At 34.3% G+C, this 19,285-nt stretch overlaps 1 protein-coding gene across 2 annotated transcripts; it reads right to left on the bottom strand.

Moving 5' to 3' along the window:
- Nucleotides 1–2,071: 2,071 nt before the first annotated feature.
- On the bottom strand, nt 2,072–19,285 carry slc37a2 (solute carrier family 37 member 2). 2 transcript variants are annotated; one of them, XM_073839990.1, is made up of 18 exons: nt 18,729–19,285; nt 18,050–18,131; nt 17,771–17,861; nt 17,231–17,309; nt 17,009–17,144; nt 15,564–15,640; nt 13,426–13,592; nt 13,084–13,121; nt 10,894–11,031; nt 9,095–9,185; nt 8,934–8,996; nt 8,736–8,821; nt 8,172–8,220; nt 6,632–6,705; nt 6,379–6,457; nt 6,078–6,175; nt 5,861–5,925; nt 2,072–2,444 (listed from the first exon to the last, which is right to left on the bottom strand). In XM_073839990.1, the coding sequence occupies exons 1-18, from the start codon at nt 18,782–18,784 to the stop codon at nt 2,429–2,431; spliced, it is 1,485 nt and encodes a 494-aa protein (XP_073696091.1). In that variant the 5' UTR covers nt 18,785–19,285; the 3' UTR covers nt 2,072–2,428. The 2 variants fall into 2 exon arrangements, with proteins under 2 accessions (XP_073696091.1, XP_073696092.1); XM_073839991.1 differs by having other exon boundaries at nt 5,813–5,925.

Here is a 19,285-nt window from a genome sequence, read left to right on the forward strand (position 1 = left end):
GGCGAAGTATTCCGGACCGCAAGATGCGTCCATGCGGTCCGTGAAAGCTTTTGTCATAATAATAATAATAAAAAAATTGCCAAACGCTATCTCTAATAAATACATTTATATCAAGCACACTAGGGTCAGCGTTTGGGTGCAATCTTCCGTGCAGTGAGGAGATCGGCAGACAGATGTAGCTTTCAGTGAATGAAAAACGTTGATGGAAAATGCATTATTTTGGGGTTACGTCGCAAAATATTGTAAATATATCTTTTTATACTGTATTTTCATACATATTTATATTTTAAACCACGACGGTGAGCCAATGGATATCACACAAGCAACGTGAAAACTGCATATGTTAAAGTGAAAGTAAAAACAGCGCTTTCAGCATCTAATGTGCACATTCTCTAAGAGACAATGATAGACGAATATACTTCATATGCTGATATTAATTTACTTCCCTAATATTTCTCTTCTGCAAAATAAAAAGAAACGTATTTTGTGTAGGCTAAGGGTTTTTGAAAGTCGGTTCTTGAAATAAAGCTCTTCATTTTTATTGATGACTGTAGTGTTATTAGGGGTTAAGAAAGACTTAATTATTTCAGGTGGTCTTAAACTGAAAGGCAAGAATTGCGATGGAACTTTATAAGGTTATCCATTGAATAAATATGAGCGCTGCGCGTTTCAAAGTCATCTGCGGCGCTGCTTTGTGTATCATTCTGATAGCGCCTCCTGCTGGAAGACAGCTCGTGTCTACTGTTGTCAAAAGACCAATGTAAACAAATCAGTCCATGGTTTAAGCACCAAACACGTAGAGTTGTAAATGTTATCTGATGGATCGACAAGATAATGTGTTATACAAATTTAAACAATTAAGGCAATAAAATATATGTTAATTAATATAATACTTGATTGACAATAATTGTTTAAATTAATATAAGAATTGATACTTTTGACTCTTGAAGGCTGGAATGTGAATTTTATAATTTAAGAAATCTTTTTTGTTTTGTGAAATCTGCATCTCAATTGTAAATCATGCTTTTTACAGTCATTTTAATAATTTATTTATGTTCAAATTTTGTTCAGGTCTTTAAAAAAGTATTTAAATGTGTAGAGTTTAAGATAAAATATGCAGCAGATACCCTAGTCTCGTGAAAAAAAAAACAAAAAAAAAACAGAAATAGTTTTTTTATATATAATTGTCCGGACCTCGGCGGGGGGGGGGGGGGGGGGGGTGAGGGAAGGGGGTTGTCTTAGTATATTTTCCTGCTTTTTTGTCCTTAACCAATCACATGCCTGATTATTACAAATTAAAATAAATTATTTAGATTTTAATATACTTTAAAATTAAGTTATTCCTGTGGTGGAAAAGCCTAATTTTCAGCAGCTCAGATTTTAATCATAAAGGATCATTTTCATAAATGTAATGTTAGGGCAAACTGAAAATGTACAAATGTATACAGTTACAATTCATTAATTAAAGAACTAATTATGATTCCTGTTGTCCAATACAATGTTGTTATACTTTACTATACATTTAATGATTATTTTTTTAGTGTTTCATATCTGTTTTGCCATTGAATTTTGTGCTGACATCTGGATGTTGTATTATAACAACTTGCCCCATATACTACATGACCAATAAATGTAGTAATAATAAAGTAACAATTAATCATAACTGATCATTTAATGACTAATAACAGCTTTTTAACTAATAGGGTGTTTAAGCATGATGTAACACAAGAGCATTATTCTGCGGATATGATTGCTTGGCTTTCACACACATTCTGGTTTTGACAGAAGCTGATAGGATCTATAGCCTAAAGCTAGAAAACCAGCTACCAGCAACGTGCTTCCATACAAACAAAGCCTCAGAGAATAAAGCCTCGGGCTTCTCTTGGGATGTTTGGAGCAACCTGGTATTTTAATAAAGCTGAGGTTAAGTGTGTATGCACATGAATATGACCTCAATATCTACTGAAATACATATTCAGGGTCAGTTTAACCATTACAACTGGTAAGATTGACAAACAGGAAATGTAGCTGAACAGGAAACGTATGAATGATCACGCAGAAGCCACGCAGATAAAAGGACAAAGCACTGATGGCATATTTTAATGCTTGAAAATAGGTACATTTGTATTGAGCACTCACTAAAAACATCCTGTATTAAAATGAAGAAGCTTAGTGATCCTCTTGTGTCCCGCTCAGGCCACGTGTGGACGAGGGTGTGTGTAACTCTCCTCCTCCTTCACTGCAGCAGCTGAGCTTTGTTCCATTGTCAGTATAAAAGGATGAAAGTCTCACGTTACAATTTTCATATAAAATAACCCTTGGGCATAAAAAGGCTTGGTGTGTTGGATCAGTCCGTGGTCCCTTTTTGTCGTTATGCTGCAGGTAATTTTCCGCCACAGGTGTGATATTCTCTTGTTCGACGGGCGGCTCAGATCTCTTTGAACCTGAAAGAAAAGAGCAGATGAAACCACTGCAAACACATGCTGCAAAATTAAACGCTTCTCTTTTCATCATCAGATTCTCTCAGTGTGAAAAAAAAAAAAATACAAACACCAAATAATTACCGCCTGTTCATTTGACAAATGTCAAAAGCGGATAGAGGAGACCATTAGTTTAATGAATGTATTTCAATATAATAAAGCAGACAAAACCAAGTTTTTTTTTTTATAGAAAATCCATAATCAGATTTTGTTCAAGCTAAAAATGGACTGATAATTAGAAAGGGTGTTAGAGACGTAATGACATTGCACTTTAAGTGCATACATCATTTTCCACCTCAACACACAGATCTCTGCCAGTCATTTGGGAATACATTGAAAACTAACAAATCCCGAGGCGGATCGCAACCTCTTAGAGTAATGGTGATTGCCTTGCAACCACTAAAAATATCCTCCACTGAATCATATTAAGGGCAGGAAGGCCCAATTAATTCAAGAACAGCATCTCTTTAGTCATGTTGCTCTACATTTTTGGCTGCCACTAATATCAAGTACATGTGATGGCAATCAGCCCAAACAGCATCATTCAGCATATTTAAAGGCCACTAGCTAAAAATAGAAGGTCAGAAATAAACCCTAATTAAGTCATCTGCTAATAACGTCACAGCATGTTCGATTTAGCGCCCTAAAAATAAAAAATACACACAGTACTAGTCAAAAGTTTGGAATAATTGTTTATAACTTAATTTTATTTTTATATATTGCTCTTATTGCTCATAGTACAAAGTGTAATTTTTTGAGTTATTACTACAATTACCCATTTTAATACATTTAAAATATAATTTATTCCTGTTTTGGCATAGCTGAATTTTTAGCATTATTACTCCAGTCTTCAGTCTCACATGATTCTCAGGAAATTATTCAAATATGCTGATTTGCTGCTCAGTTATCATCAATTATTATTTATACTCAGCAATGGTTATCACTATTCTCATCAATGCTAATATTACGCTTTCTGCTTTATAATTTTGATATAACTGTGATGCAGTTTTTTTTCCAGGATTATTTCATTAATAGTTGTCTTAATTGTCACTTAAAGGAGTAGTTCACTTTCAGAACAAAAATTTACAGATCATGTACTCACCCCCTTGTCATCCAAGATGTTCAGATCTTTCTTTCTTTAGTCATAAGGAAATTATGTTTTTTGAGTAAAACATTTCAGGATTTCTCTCCATATAATGGACATCTATGGTGCCCCCGAGTTTGAACTTCCAAAATGCAGCTTCAAATGGCTCTAAACGATCACAGCCGAGGAAAGAAGGGTCTTATCTAGCAAAACGATCGGTTATTTCCTAAATAAAATTTCAATTTATATACTTTTTAACCTCAAATGCTCGACTTGTCTAGCTCGGCCAAACGAGTGTTTGAGGTTAAAAAGTATATAAGTTGTAAATGTTTTTAGAAAATAACCGATCGTTTCACTAGATAAGACCCTTCTTCCTTGGATGGGATCATTTAGATCTCTTTGAAGCTGCATTTTGAAAGTTCAAACTTGGGGGCACCATAGAAGTCCATTATATGGACAGAAATCCTGAAATGTTTTCCTCAAAAATCACCATTTCCTTACGACTGAAGAAAGAAAGACATGAACATCTCGGATGACAAGGGGGTGAGTACATTATCTGTAAATTTTTGTTCTGAAAGTGAACTACTCCTTTAAATTAATCATTTTACTGCATCCTAGCTGAGTAAAAGTGCTAGTGTTTACTTTTCTTTTTTTGTTATCCCAAACTATTGAATGGTAGTGTAACATGGTTTTCACAAACATATTAATCATCAAAAGTGATAAATGTAGTAAATGTTTCTTGAGCATCAACTAAGCATATTAGAATAGTTTCTAAAGGATCATGTGACGTGATTAAAGACTGCCGAAAATTCAGCTCTGATAACAGGAATAAATTACATTTTAAGTGAAAATGGTGATTTTAAAGGGGTCATATTACGCTTTTTCACTTTTTGAATTTTAGCCAGTGTGTGGTGTGTGTGTATGTTTGGACATAAAAAAAACATCTACAAAGTTACAAATCTCAAAGTCCACTCCAAAGGGAGATTTAGTTTTTTTTTTAAATCTCTGTTCAAGAACTACCACGAACGGCTCCTTTGTACTACAGTGTTTGTTTTCCGGATGCTGTGATGTCACAACGTGGTCCATTAAAATATCATTCAAATAAATCCTGCCTCGTTGGCGGTTGGGGAGCGACAAGTTGGGGAATTTGCCTTACTTTAGTAATGTAGCATGAACAACCGCTTCTGGGATGCTACAGTGAGCCGCAGGGCATGTAAATAGTTAAATAAATTAGCACAATAATGATAATATCATGTATTGGCGATCTACCAGGCTGACGATAGGACCAACACTACTGTAGCGTATTATTTACTCACCCTCCATGCATGCTGGGTGTATATGACTTCCTTCTTTCAGATCAATGCAATCGTTATATTAAAAATAATCCTGGCACTTCCAAGCTTTAGAACGGCATAGACAAGTGTTTCTCTCTATCATTCCAAAACAAATCGATGCATAATAAAAAGTGCCTCACATGGCTCCGGAGGGGGTCAGTAAAAGCCTCCTTTCGCGATTTGATGTGTTTTTGTAAAAACAAATCCATATTTAAAATGTAAGAATCACTTTAATTTAGCTTGCGCAGTTGTACACGGAACTTGCTGCTTTGGGAAGGGGCGTGGCAGGACTGAAACGCCGTCTAAGGTGTTTGCCAATTGCAATGCAGTGGGACTGCTAACCAATCACACCACATTTCGTTTTTCGGGAGGCGGACCTTCATTAAATCCGGAACTAATCGAGCCATTTGTGCCAGGCTGGGGAGAAAGCTATTGTAATAATGCAAATTATGTGAAAAATAATGCGTTTTTCGAACCAAAAGCTTTTTATTTTAGATAATTGCTGATCTTTAGATCGGTCTATTCAAAGAATCTTGAATAAAATGTACTCAACTGTTTTAAATATCGATAGTAATGATAAAAAAAATGTTTCTTGAACAGCAAATTAGCATATTAAAATAATTTCTGATCGATCATGTGACACTGAAGACTGAAGTAATGTTGCTGAAAAGTTTAGCATTTTTACATTTTAAATTTTAAAATATATTCAAATATAAAATAGTTATAGTGAAAACCGTTTTTGCTCTACTTTAGATCAAATAAATGCAGGCTTGGTGAGCAGAAGAGACTTCTTTAAAAAAACATTAAAAATCTTACTGTTCAAATCAAAAACTTTTGACTATATAAAACTTATTCTAAGCTTTTGACCAATAGTGTATAGTGTATTGATAGGAATGTTTTCTTGAGCTTCTTACATATATCACCATAAATGCAAAGAACAAGAGTGAATTAGGGATGTTCACCCTCTCAGCCTTGTAGTGTGTCCACACCATCCTCTGACCTCCTTATACACGAGCCTGGACAACAGCTACACAAACAAGAGCAAGACAAGACAGTGAGACACCAGCTTGAAATACATGCTCATCATGATAGCAGAAAATTAGCAATTGTTTATTGGATAATATTATAAATAATAACGGACTCAATATAGATAAAAATACAAATTAGCTTAAGTCTCACCAGACAGGCCAGAACATCAGCTGCAATGAGCATATAGAAAACATTGTTCCACCCAGTGGGAGAGATCAGACCAGCCAACAGAGGCCCAATAGCGGCACCTAGAGGACATTAAACACATTACACTTCACATTCCTAGGACAGTGTGAAGTTTTCAAAACAAACACTGGTTTCTGAATGTTACATTTAAATTGACTGTCAATAACCTAACGTTGCTCGATCTGCAAATGCCAAAAGACAACTTTATTGGACTTTATTAAATCAGTATCAAGCTCAAGAAAAAAAAGCCACATTCCCTGCATACCTATTGATCCAGTGCCGTCAATAATGGCGGTCACAGTGGACAGTGCTCTAGAGTTTCCTCTCAGGCACTCGTGGGTCCCCTAAAAGATCAAGAAACATTATGAAATGTACAACATTGGATTACAAAATAGTTTATTGATCAGTTATTGACAGCAGGACTTGGTTGGTGCCGGCGTATCTGTTTAGAGCCTTTTTTTGAGACTTTACAAATGTCCATGTGAAGAGCACATGGAGGAACGGTGCCCAGCACTTACTAGGTCAGCTGATACAGCAGTGGTGATGAGAGCGTAGGGTCCATTCACGAGAGCACCACACCACAGCAACATGCCTGCAGGTCAGAAAAGGGCAGAGGAGATAAGGACATAAAAGAGACTGTTTATTTTGTTCATATATGTGACCCTGGAGCACAAAACCAGTCTTAAGTCGCTGGGGTATATATGTAGCAATAGCCAAAAATATATTGTATGGGTCAAAATTATTGAGCTTTCTTTTATGCCAAAAATCATTAGGAAATTAAGTAAAGTTTTTGTAGTTTTTGAAGAAATTAAAAGGTGATTTTCTCAGCATTTTGTTTTTTTTTTTGCACCCCCAGATTCCAGATTTTCAAACAGTTGTATCTCAGCCAAATATTGTCCTATCCTAACAAACCATACATCAATAGAAAGCTTATTTATTGAGCTTACATCTCAGCTTTGTGAAATTTAACCTTATGACTGGTTTTGTGGTCCAGGGTCACATATTGTCAATAAGGCACCTTATTTGATAAGCCACAAGATCATCTGATCCCCTTACACTCAACATAAGTATAAATATCAAATATTACTTTATGTAATGTTGTGGCCAGGCTAGACTACTATAAGGTTTCAAAAGCAATCTTAAGATTTAAAAATGTGTTTTATTTAATTAGTTTTAATTATTTTAAAAAACTGATCTGATCATTCAGGCTGAAATGCATTAAAAACTGATTTAACATTTAATACACTACCAGTCAAAAGTTTAATGTTTTGCATTTATTGGATCCAAAATACAGCAAAAACAGTAATATTGTGAACTATTTTTACTATTTAAAATTTAAAAACTGCTTTCTATTTGAATATATTTTAAAATGTCATTTATTCCTGTGATCAAAGCTAAATTTTCAGCATCATTACTCCAGTCTTCAGTGTCACATGACCCTTCAAAAATAATAATAGACTAATTTGCTGTTCAAGAAGCATTTTTTATTATTATTATTATTATCATCATCAATAATATTTAAAACAGTTAAGTAAATTTTTTCAGGATTCTTTGATGAATAGAAAGATCCAAAGATCTGCATTTATCTGAAGCTTTTGTAACATTATACACCTTACCATTCAAAAGCTTAGAGTCAGTATATGTATATATTTTTTTTAAAGAAATAATAGAAATTACTACTTTTTCTTTAGCAAGGATGCTTTAAATTGATCAAAGGTTATGATAAAGACATTTATAATGTTACAAAAGATTTCCATTTCAGACAAATGCTTTCTATTTATCAAAGAAACCTAAATAAAAACTTTTTGGCTCAGCTGTTTTCAACATTTTTGAGCAGCAAATCAGAATATTATAATGATTTCTGAAGGATCATGTGACTGGAGTAATAATGAAAATGACAAAATAAATTACATTTTAAAAAGAAATATTTCAAAATGGTATGTTTTTGCATCAAATAAATGCAGAAGTATTTAAAACCAATTTTGGAAAAACATGCATTTGTCAAAACCAAACAACACAAAAAACATACGAAACAAAACTCAGGTACTCCAAACTCACCAATGGTGGTTGGCAAACCGTTCTGCCCAACCTTATTGTACAGGAACAGCTTGAGGAAGAAAAGCAAACATAGAATAAGCAGCAGATCTCAAAGGAATGATAAACCATCCGTTCCCGAGAAACAGTGCGTTTACACAGGTTCACAGGTAAACTCGAGCTTGAGGGTGTTGTGTGCACAAGATTACAGCTGTCTGTAAAAACTCTGAGCAAACTTCAAGATGTACTGACAGCACTTTAGATTTTGTAGCTGCACAAAAGTACCCTTTATTTTGCTCAGGCAAATAGTACTCTAAGAAGCACAATCTGTTACGACAAACATTCACGGACGGAATCAATGCCACTGGACATATTCATTGCACATAAAACTGGAATAAACTCCCAAGTGTAAATTTTACGGTCCATAAAGCTAGCAAACAAAAATGCATCTGTTTCAATAAAGTTCTTACATGCTTTTAAAAGATTAAATCAATCTGCAACATCTTGTTGAAACAGCTGTTCGCATTTGGTGGTCATTTGGGGCACATTTTGCCCAAAGTCTAAGCAAAAAAGAAAGTTGTGACTCACCATAGGAGCAGCAATGATCAACATGGCACAACAAGTAGTGGCTCTGCCTCCACTGTAGTCAGATATCAACCCAGCCAGGATGCCACCTAACACAGAAGAAAACAACCTTATAGAACCACCATTCTCAAGAATTGCACTTAGATATGATTTCTTATGGGTAAAACGATTTAAATATTTCCGAAAACACCTCATGCTTACCGACAATTCCTCCAACATCGAACAACGTAGATAGATCCCCAGCTTCTTTAGGATCAAAATGAGCTAAGGAACAGAGGTGATTCAGTGACTTGTTGGAATTTGTTTGTGCCTATGAGCTGAGTGAATTTGAGAGAATCTGAACCAACAATAGAGATTCTTACCAACATTAGCGATGTATAAAGGAAGCCAGTAGAGGAAGGTGTAGCTGACCAGCTTGGCAAAAAGCAAACACAAGGAGAACTCCACCACACCCTGCAAGTTGAAAACATCATTTGCAACAATTAAACAATGTTTTGTTCAGTCCAGGCAACAACTGAATGTAACCGTTTCTGTTCTGTACCAACTTGTAGCCAAATTTGCAACACCATATTGTCTAATTTCTACCATTATTCATTTGGATGAATTGCTTAATTTGTAGCATTACTCATATACACTACCAGTCAAAAGAACAGTTTTGAACAGTAAGATTTTTAATGTGGATTCTCTGCTGCTCACCAAGCCTGCATTTATTTGATTCAAAATACAGCAAAAGGAGTAATATTGTGAAATATTTCTGCTATTTTAAATAACTGCTATTTGTATATATTTTAAAATGTAATTTATTCCTGTGATCAAAGCTAAATTTTCAGCATCATTACACCAGTCTTTAATGTCACATGATCCTTTAGAAATTTGCTGTTTAAGAAACTTCTATTAAAAAAAAACTGAGAAAAAAAGGCTGTTTTCAACATCATAATAATAAATGTTTTTTGAGCAGCAAATCAGAATATTAGAATGATTTCTGAAGGATCATGTGACTGATGCTAAAATTCAGCTTTGAAATCACAGGAATAAATGACATTTTAAAATATATTCAAATAGAAAGTTGTTGTTTTAAATAGTAAAAATATTTCACAATATTAGTGTTTTCGCAGTATTTTGAATCAAATTAATTTAGCCTTGATGAGCAAAAGAGAATTCTTAAAAAAAAAAAGTCTTACTGTTCACAAACCTTTGATTGGTAGTGTAAGTTAATTTGCATAAAGAAGCAACTGCTAAATAAATAAATGTAAATCCAAAAACGGTATAAAAAAAAAAATAATAATATTAGAATGATTTCTGAAGGATCATGTGACTGATGCTAAAATTGAGCTTTAAAAATCACAGGAATAAATGACATTTTAAAATATATTCAAATAGACAGAAGTTATTTTAAATAGTAAAAATATTTCACAATATTAGTGCTTTTGCAGTATTTTGAATCAAATTAATTCAGGCTTGATAAGCAGAAGAGAATGCTTAAAAAAAAATCTTACCGTTCACATACTTTTGACTGGTAGTGTAAGTTAATTTGCATAAAGAAGCAACTACTCAATAAATAAATGGAAATCCAAAAACTGTCTAAAAAAATAAAAGATTGATTTCTGAAGGATCATGTGACTGGTGCTAAAAGTCAGCTTTGAAATCACAGAAATAAAGACATTTTAAAATATATTCAAATAGAAAGAAGGTACTTTAAATAGTAAAAATATTTCACAATATTACTGCTTTTGCAGTATTTCGAATCAAATTCATTCAGGCTTGATAAGCAGAAGAGAGTTCTTTAAAAAGAAAAAAAAAAAAAAAGAAAAAAAAAAGAAATCTTACTGTTCACATACTTTTGACTGGTAGTGTAAGTTAATTTGCATAAAGAAGCAACTGCTAAATAAATAAATGTAAATCCAAAAACTGTCTAAAAATTGACCCAAGCTTTAATCTTTAAAGAAGAGATTTAATTAAAAATGTAATCCTTAAGATTGAATCTTTTATAAAATATATATTTATTTATTTATTTTGGGTGGGAAAGCAAAAGCATGATTTGTGATCCAAGAACCCCAGACACTTCACAGGATTGGCTTTTCTCTCAATCTCATAAAAATAACACCTTATATTCGCAGACTAACAGCTGTGGGTGTGAAAGTGAGAATAGCAGGTCACTCACAGGAATCCTGAGCGCGCCGCAGAAGCTGATAGCTTCTGTGTGATCCTCCACCGGCTCCACGGCTGTGGAGGTGTTAGTGCTGAAGATCTCCTCATTACTGGATGAGTTCCTCAATAGAGGCTCCTGCTCCATGCTCTCCTAAACACATTACAGCCTGTTAGTGTTATAACAATGAAGGGAAAACTGTGTCTGTTAAAGAAAGAGCAGTAAGTGACAGTACTTTAAGTACATACTTTAGGCTGGAAATACTCTACACAACTTTTTCAGAGATTTTTGACCCAATTTGCAGTCTGGAGGAGTCAGAGCTAGTGAAGAAAGTCACAGCCTGGAGATTCACAGGAAATTTGAGTGTACGATGAGTACAGGCTCTCAATTTATTAGCTTCAGACTATGCTTCCATTCAGTCAGAGGATATGTTTGATATTTTGATTTAAAGTTTTTATTTGACATGTGTCTCCCATCAATAAAGTATGCGTTTCAATGTGAATTTATTGTGCTTCGGATGATTTGACACTCTGTCAGTGTGTGATCAAAGCATATAAAACAGTTCAACAGAAACCTTTATCTTCTTACATCTGATTCTTTTTATTTCTCTGTTCACAATTACTTCTGCTTTTAATTCTCAGCTCATTTCTCAACCAAATTCACCACAGTGTTGTGTACTAAAGGTAAACAGAACGCATTCATTGTTTCAGTTCTCCAGTGGCCAAATATATTGCAAATATTTTATTTAGCTTTCAGTTTAGCAAATTATTTTAGTGATTGTAACTAGGGCTGCACGATATTGGGAAAAAAATTACATTGCGATTTATTTTTTTCTTGCGATATATATTGCGATGTTTACAAATTCATTTATGTTCATCAGGTTGTTTTGAACTTCTTAAAAATCAAATAATATTTCAAGAATAATTGGGGTAATTTTGTAAGCATTTTCAAAGAATAAAAAAATTTAAAAGTACAGTATAATCAAAACCCTGAAATAAAATCCTTTAAAGCTTATTTTGGGTAGTTTCATAAACAGTTTGACTCACCTTATTCACTGTCAATTCAGGCAAATCAAGGCTCTAATATGAAATTAATAATGAATGTTGCTTTTACCCTGATGAAAGGGAAATCAGCTTCTTCCTTTCACGAAAAACATTAAAAGCTTAGCCAAGATGGAGAAACAACTGATCATAGCTGTTACAGGGATAACATTTTTTAGCAGCAGAGCTACTGCAAGAAATTTTTAGTTTTGGAAATCCATTTATCTTTGTTTATTTCTCTTTGCTGAAACTTCCGCGTCTTTAGGAGAGCGCGGGTCATGGTTGCTTAGCAACGGCAGACGCCCCTCTGCCACTCAAGTTACAGAGCGCTTTGGAAAGAAGGAGAAAGCGGCGCGCCTAGCGTTTTCCACGCGTTTTTAGGCGCGACATGTGAACGGTCCCTTAAATTCGTAGTGTTTCCGCGAGTTGTGGCAACAACTGCCAGACACTCCCGACAAAGCACCTGTTTTTGGTCAGCAGCATCCTTTTTGTATACAAAATACTTCCATACGACCGACGTTGCGTTTCTTTTTGCGACCAAATCTTTCATTTCGGCCCTTTTCTCCCGTCCCGCGCTCATTTCGCCATGCGCACGCAGAGACTGCATGCATGAAGTAGGTGAAGCAACGTGTGCATTGCAGTTTTTAAAGAACCCTTATACATGAGTTAATTACTTTATTTTAGACAAATATAGATCCGTGAATAGAAAGTTTAGAAATATAGAAAGTACATTTTTAAATCAGACACACATAATTATTTTTTTTTGCCCTGCATCGTGACTGCCACGATGTGACTACCGCGCATGCGTACATCGCGATGACGATGCTGAAACGATCTATCGTGCAGCCCTAATTGTAACCAAATGACAGTCAAATGAGTGTTACCTTTTCACAATTAATTTGCAAATAATTCCAAAATAAAAAACTTCAATAGAATCAGTGTGTGTTTAAATGCAACTTCAGAGCTCATGATTTTTTTTTTTCTTTTTAATTATCACAGAAACACAAAATACAAACTCTGCTTACATAATGAAATAGCTGGGAGGGGAGCACTGCTGTTTAGCTGGTTCTTCAAGTTTTAAGTGAATAATGGTATTTTAACAGGCAGGTAGCAGAGTCACACTGCAAACAATTTTGTGTATTTTTAAAATTGTAAGTGAACTCACATGGTGTTGTGGTGGACTACAGTTCACATCTTCAGGTTCTGTAAAAGATAAACAACATTGTGATTTAGGTAGAATTTTTTTACAAAATGAAACTAGAGTTTGTTGAAAATACCTTTTATACCTGGAGATAAAATTGAAATTGTGTTTGTGTTGTCTTTATTTATTTAGTTTCTACCGCAAAGCGGTAACTATCAGAAGTGGTTCCAATAAAAAAATAAAATAAAACACGGTAATTTAGTTGCATAATCTTTGTTATTGTTTCCCTTCTGTTCCTGTCTTTGTTAACAGCCTGCATGTGTGAACAGGCAAATTCCCCACACATATCTAATACTTGTCACTTACTTTCAACCAGGAACAAAAAGCAGATGACTCCAGCTACAGCAATGATGATACCAGGCACAATGAACGACATGCCCCATGCAGACGACACATAGACCCCAGCAATGAGGGACCCCAGAATGTTTCCCACCGAGGTGTGAGAATTCCAGATCCCCATGATGAATCCACGCCTGAGTGAAGAGAGAATCATTTCGAATTTTAGAATTTTGATAGTCTTTTTTACTCACCAAGGTTGCATTCATGTAATCAAAAATACAGTAATATTGTAAAATATTCATACAAAAAAAAGAACAGTTTTATTTCATTTATAAATTTTAAAATAGAAGTGTAATTGATTACTGTGAAGACGAAGCCAAATTTTTGTATGTAATCGTGGAAACTTTAATATGATTTTTAACTAGGGATGTAACAGTATGATCAATATTGTGGTATCGCAATAGCGAAACTGTCTCGCTATTATCGTGGTCACATGACGATATGAAACGATAGGTCATTAGCAGTCGTATAAGCATTTCACTTCACTGTGTATTTTGTGACTGTGACTGTGACAAATAAAATTTAAATTTGTCTACCAAAAAATGTGTAGTTTCTAAAATACATTTAATTTTTTATTCTAACATCAAAGGTCTGTAAACTTGTGTTTTGGGCTATCATGCTTCGAGGCAGTATCTGTCAAACAAACTAAAACCAAAAGCTAATGTCTTAATCTCTTCATCAAGTCTGTTTTTGCTGCGCATTTCAAAGTGAAACATGCACTTCGTTCAGGTGACCAGTTTGTGATCTGGTAATTTCCGCCTCAGAACTACTCTGTTCACAATGAATGCGGTGAACTCGTTTATTGCATGTGCTGTGAGTTTAGCATATTTTGGAATGCAAACGGCCACCAGTTATGCTTAATTTTTGTGGCAGATGATTACAGAATTTCACTAGATTTGTAGTGAGATGTGTTTTTGTAAGCCTGTTTTCACTGAAGCCTGAGTTTCCCTTCAAAATAAAAGCTCTACTGCCGTTGCTGCAGTCCACACTAAAAAAAATCTCTTTTAAGTGTGTATATATATATATATATATATATATATATATATATATATGTATGAGGAAAGAAGTATTGCAATTTCCCTACTGTAGTGTAAAGCAAACATAATAAACCTATGAAATATTAATTTTCATTTACTTTACAGTGCAGCTGTTTTACAATATATGGCTATAATTGTCATGGGAATAGCAATAATATTAAATTGTTGTTATTCCTATTAATACATTAATTTGTTTGGCTTTCAAAACCCCAGTGTGAATGTAATTTAGACAGACAGTATACCAAAAATAGGGTTGAGTCCCCTTAAAGTTCAGGTACAATTGAATTTACTGATTCCTTTTTTTACTTAAGATTTCTTTATTAAGAACATGTGTTGAAGCTCTTAAATTTCAACTCTCAAAGTGCATTAGACAGAATCATTTAACTTTAAAATGTACAAAATTGTCATCTTTTTCCAAGTCTTCATTTGTCTGTTACAAATATCGTAATAACAACGTATCGTGGACTTCATCGTAATATTATTGTATTGTGAGATTTTGCTATCGCCACATTTTTAACGATCATACATTACTGTACTGTCATTTCTGATCAATTAAAGATTAATACTTCAATTAAGTGGTTTAAAATCAGGTCTAATAACTTCCTCTGTCATTAAAATGACTTTGGCTTCGTTTAACATCACTTACACTACACAGACAGATTTAAAAATGTTAATAAATAATTTATAAATATCAATTTAGGAATTATTTTGCTAACTAAAGTTCATATCTGGCTTAGTTCTAAAATGAAACACCCGGTCGGTTTACACCATCTACTCAAATCCTGATGGATGAAATCAAGACCTGCCATGCATTTACTTCTGAAATATCCTTTTTCACTCTGATATTTGTCATATTACTGTAGTAAAATGGATTTTACTTGTGGTTTCATGTTGACTTTACATCACAATTCATGACAGACGTGTTTCAGCAGGGATTGTGGGATCGTGACAGCAAGTGTGATCATTTAGATCTGCATTTAGTTGTGTTTGTGGAAAATGCAGATACAATTCTGCAATGTCAACAGCTTACACACCGAGCAAGCAGCAAATAACACAACAGTCACTTACTTTCCCTTCCCAAACCAGTTCCCAACACACGATACCACTGCCGGCCAGCCTGTAGTCTGCACCAGCCCATTTAAGGCCTGTAAAAGAAAAAAACAAAAACAAAACATCAGTAATCAGCATTCTTGTTGAGCACATGAGTTTGACATGTTGAAGCAAACTATTCCGCCTGATTCGGTCATGTGTTATCCGTGTGACTCATACCAACATGACTCAAGAGTTACTATGAACCAACTCTGGGCCAGAAAGACTGAAATACAACAGGCTAAGAAACGAGAAAATGCTAAGCATCAGGGCTGTCACTAATAATTATTTTGGTTATTTTTGGAGTAACCCGTCGATTATTTTAAGGATTAATCGAGTCATCGAAAAATTATAATTAATCGTAAGAAGTAAATTAAATGTTTGAGATAATAAAAATAGACATAAGCAAACAACAGCCTTTAAAATTACTTAAAATACATATATCAATGAAGCAACAATAATTAGTTCAGAGTATCAAAAGCAATTAATCATACACTCTTATATAAATATGAAATAAAGGTTCTTCACAATGTTATAGAAGAACCTTTTGTCTAAATGGTTCCATAAAGAACCTTGAACATCTGAAGAACCTTTCTGTTTCACAAAAGGTTCTTTGTGGTGAAAGAAGGTTCTTCAGATTATAAAAAGGTAAGAAAGAGACAGTTCTTTAGAGAACCTTTCACTGAATGGTTCTTTGTGGAACCAAAAATGGTTCTTCTATGGCATCGCTGTGAAGAACCTTTTAAAGCACCTTTATTTTTAACATTAAAAACATCACACACATTATAACAAATGACTGCAGCCTGACAATTGTTTTTACACTTTATTGCGCAATCTAATCATTGTTTAATACAGACTAAAAAACATTTAATCCAAATGTCCATTTCATCTTTAATATTTGCCTATGTCTTTAAGACAACATACTGATGTATTCTCCTGTGTTTGCGTAGGTTTATAAATGGTTTACCTTACAAATCAGATGAAATGGCACACACTACGTTCCTAGATGAACGTTATAATAAACCCAAACTCACAGCAATATGCAGAGATGAAGTTTGAGACACTCCACACATGTAAATTATAACAGTTTGTGTAGATTCTCATCCATTGAAATTGCCACTTCCGGTATTTTGCTGGTCAAAATAGAGTTCTTGAATTTATTTGAGGAATCGTGACAGGCCTACTCAACATGATGTACAAATGTTAACCAACCACTACACTGATAAGCTTGTTATTCGATGTTATTTAAACATACTTCACTTTCAAAACTTGCTCCTGACAAGAAATGTGCCTTTGGAAAAGAATTACTTCTGTTTTTTTTTGGTTTCACATTGTGAAATTCTGGTACTCGCTCTCTGGTACTTTAAATGAATGTCTGATGGTGAGATACATTGGTTTCAATTTAAAAAGGAGAACTAGCTTACCTGAACTAAGCAGTAATACCACAAAGAGTGGATTTGCCAGTAAAAGCCCAGGCCAAACAGAGCAGTGAAAAGGCCACTGAGAATCATCCCGGTGCTCAGGTAATAACGCAAGGGCAAGCGCTCTCCAAATATCCCACTGTCAAAAATATTTCAAAACCAGGTGTTAAACCTCAAGCAAAACACTTAACAAGAAAGCCTAACCAAGAAAATCAAATATCATACCTAAAGAACATGCCAATAGCATATGCAACAAGGAAGCAGTTGTCCAACACTCCAAACAGGCTCTGGTAATTGTTTTGGTCTGAATTAAAAAAAGAAATACATTGATGGGTTAATATAAACTAGCAACTGAGTCAGTAAAAGTTTATAATGCTTATATACTTAAGTTATAATACTTTTCTTCACCAAGGACACATTAACAGAAAAAAAAACATGTATGTGTTTAAAACACTGATAATAATAAGAAATGTTTCTTGAGCACCAAATCAGCATAAAATTATGTCTGAAGGATCATGTGACACTCAAGTAATGATGCTGAAAATTCAGCTTTGCCTTCACAGAAATAAATCACACTTTAAAAAAAATTGAAATACATAAAAGATATTTACAATTGTAATAATACTTCACCCTATTACAGTTTTTACTGTATTTTTGTTGTAATTTTCAACAGTAGTGTATGAACGGATGAAGTGCGTGTACTCTGACAGATATAAATGCCTCAAACTAGAAAGCAAAATATTTTAAGAAAAGAATCAAACTCACCAAAAGGAACCCAATCACACCAGGTGTCATTGTCAGTGATATTGAGGTCTGCTGGATGAATAACATTAGAGCAGTTTCTGTGCAGCTGGCTCTGTCACAACAACAAAAAACATAAAAATGTATTATTTAACACATTTTTCACTTAATTTATTACATGCAAATTCAATCATGGGATTTATCAGTATAACAAAAACCTGTTTGTTGCAGGTCTTCTTTTCAGGTCAGGCCTATTATGTAGCTAGTTAATGTTTAGTTGCTAGGTCTTTGACTTTTTATTACCTTGACAATGCTGATAGGCTTTCGAGAGAGGTGGTAAGTGGTGTAGAAGAAAAATGTGAGGATGAGGATGAAGAACCGGTACCTAATCAAAAAAAAAAAAAAATACAAAAGTTTTTAAATGAACAGCATCAACAGCAGTTAAGACCGGTGAAATCTGGAGGTGTTTGCAGAATTAAATAAAACAGTCAGCCAGTGATCAAAACGAAACCGCATTACATGACTTACAGGAAAGCAGCCTCACCTAAGGCAAACAGAAACACACTGAATGGTCTATATGAAATTTTTTTATACATTTCCTGTGGGGAAAGCCCGCTGAACAGAGTGAACATCAGTTCTGAGAGCTATGCATGCTGCAAAACAGAAACCTCTAACATTTAGAAAGCTGATTTCCCATTCAGGAGGTAGGTTTATGTTCATAAAGCATTATTACACTTTGCTTAAATACAAATAAAATAAAAATTAATAAGCAAAAATAAATGAAGTGTGGGTATACAAATTGTGGTATACATCATTTTAGCATATATTTAACACTGAAAACATTATAGATGATTAACGAGGAACTTAAAAATCAATAAACATGTCTGTTACAATAAAATCCCACATGATGGGATACATTTAACATCACAGAGCATGTTATCTGTATTGAAGTATGTTGTGTTTACATGGGCCTGTTACTCACCAGCTGTCTCTAGAGAAAGAAGTAATGAGTTTGATTCCCGGAGCCAGAGATCTCATTTTTACAGGTATCGTTGTTTGTTTCGTTGTAAAAAATAAAAGTTTAACTAAAATTCCACCTACGTTATGAATTACATATAAAAAATCCCATACTTATTAAGACTTCTAAAACACAATTTTGAGATTCAAATCGAGAACAACTAAAACACAACGAAACTAGCTGACTAATCGTTTTTTTTTTTCAGTTTGCCCTAATTCCTCACGAACTAAAACAACGAGTCCATTTATTCATGTTCGCTAAAAGCCGGCATTCCTAAAGCAGATGTAAAAGTTGCATTTAAAGTATCGGAGACGTGTTGTCATTTCCCAGTTCCATAGGTGGAAAAACCGTAAAGCGCTCTGAATTCCCAAAGATTTCCATGCTTGCTTTGGCCGGTGTCCGTCTGCGTTTAAAACCGGATGCTATTAATACCGTTTTGTCTGGTCTAAAAAATCACATGAGTATTAATTGATCTTTAGCTTGGGCAGTGCTAGAGCCGCGTCTCCATTTTCCATACCGGG

The sequence above is a fragment of the Garra rufa genome, chromosome 5 (assembly GCF_049309525.1).
Source record: "Garra rufa chromosome 5, GarRuf1.0, whole genome shotgun sequence".
Lineage (NCBI taxonomy): Eukaryota > Metazoa > Chordata > Actinopteri > Cypriniformes > Cyprinidae > Garra > Garra rufa.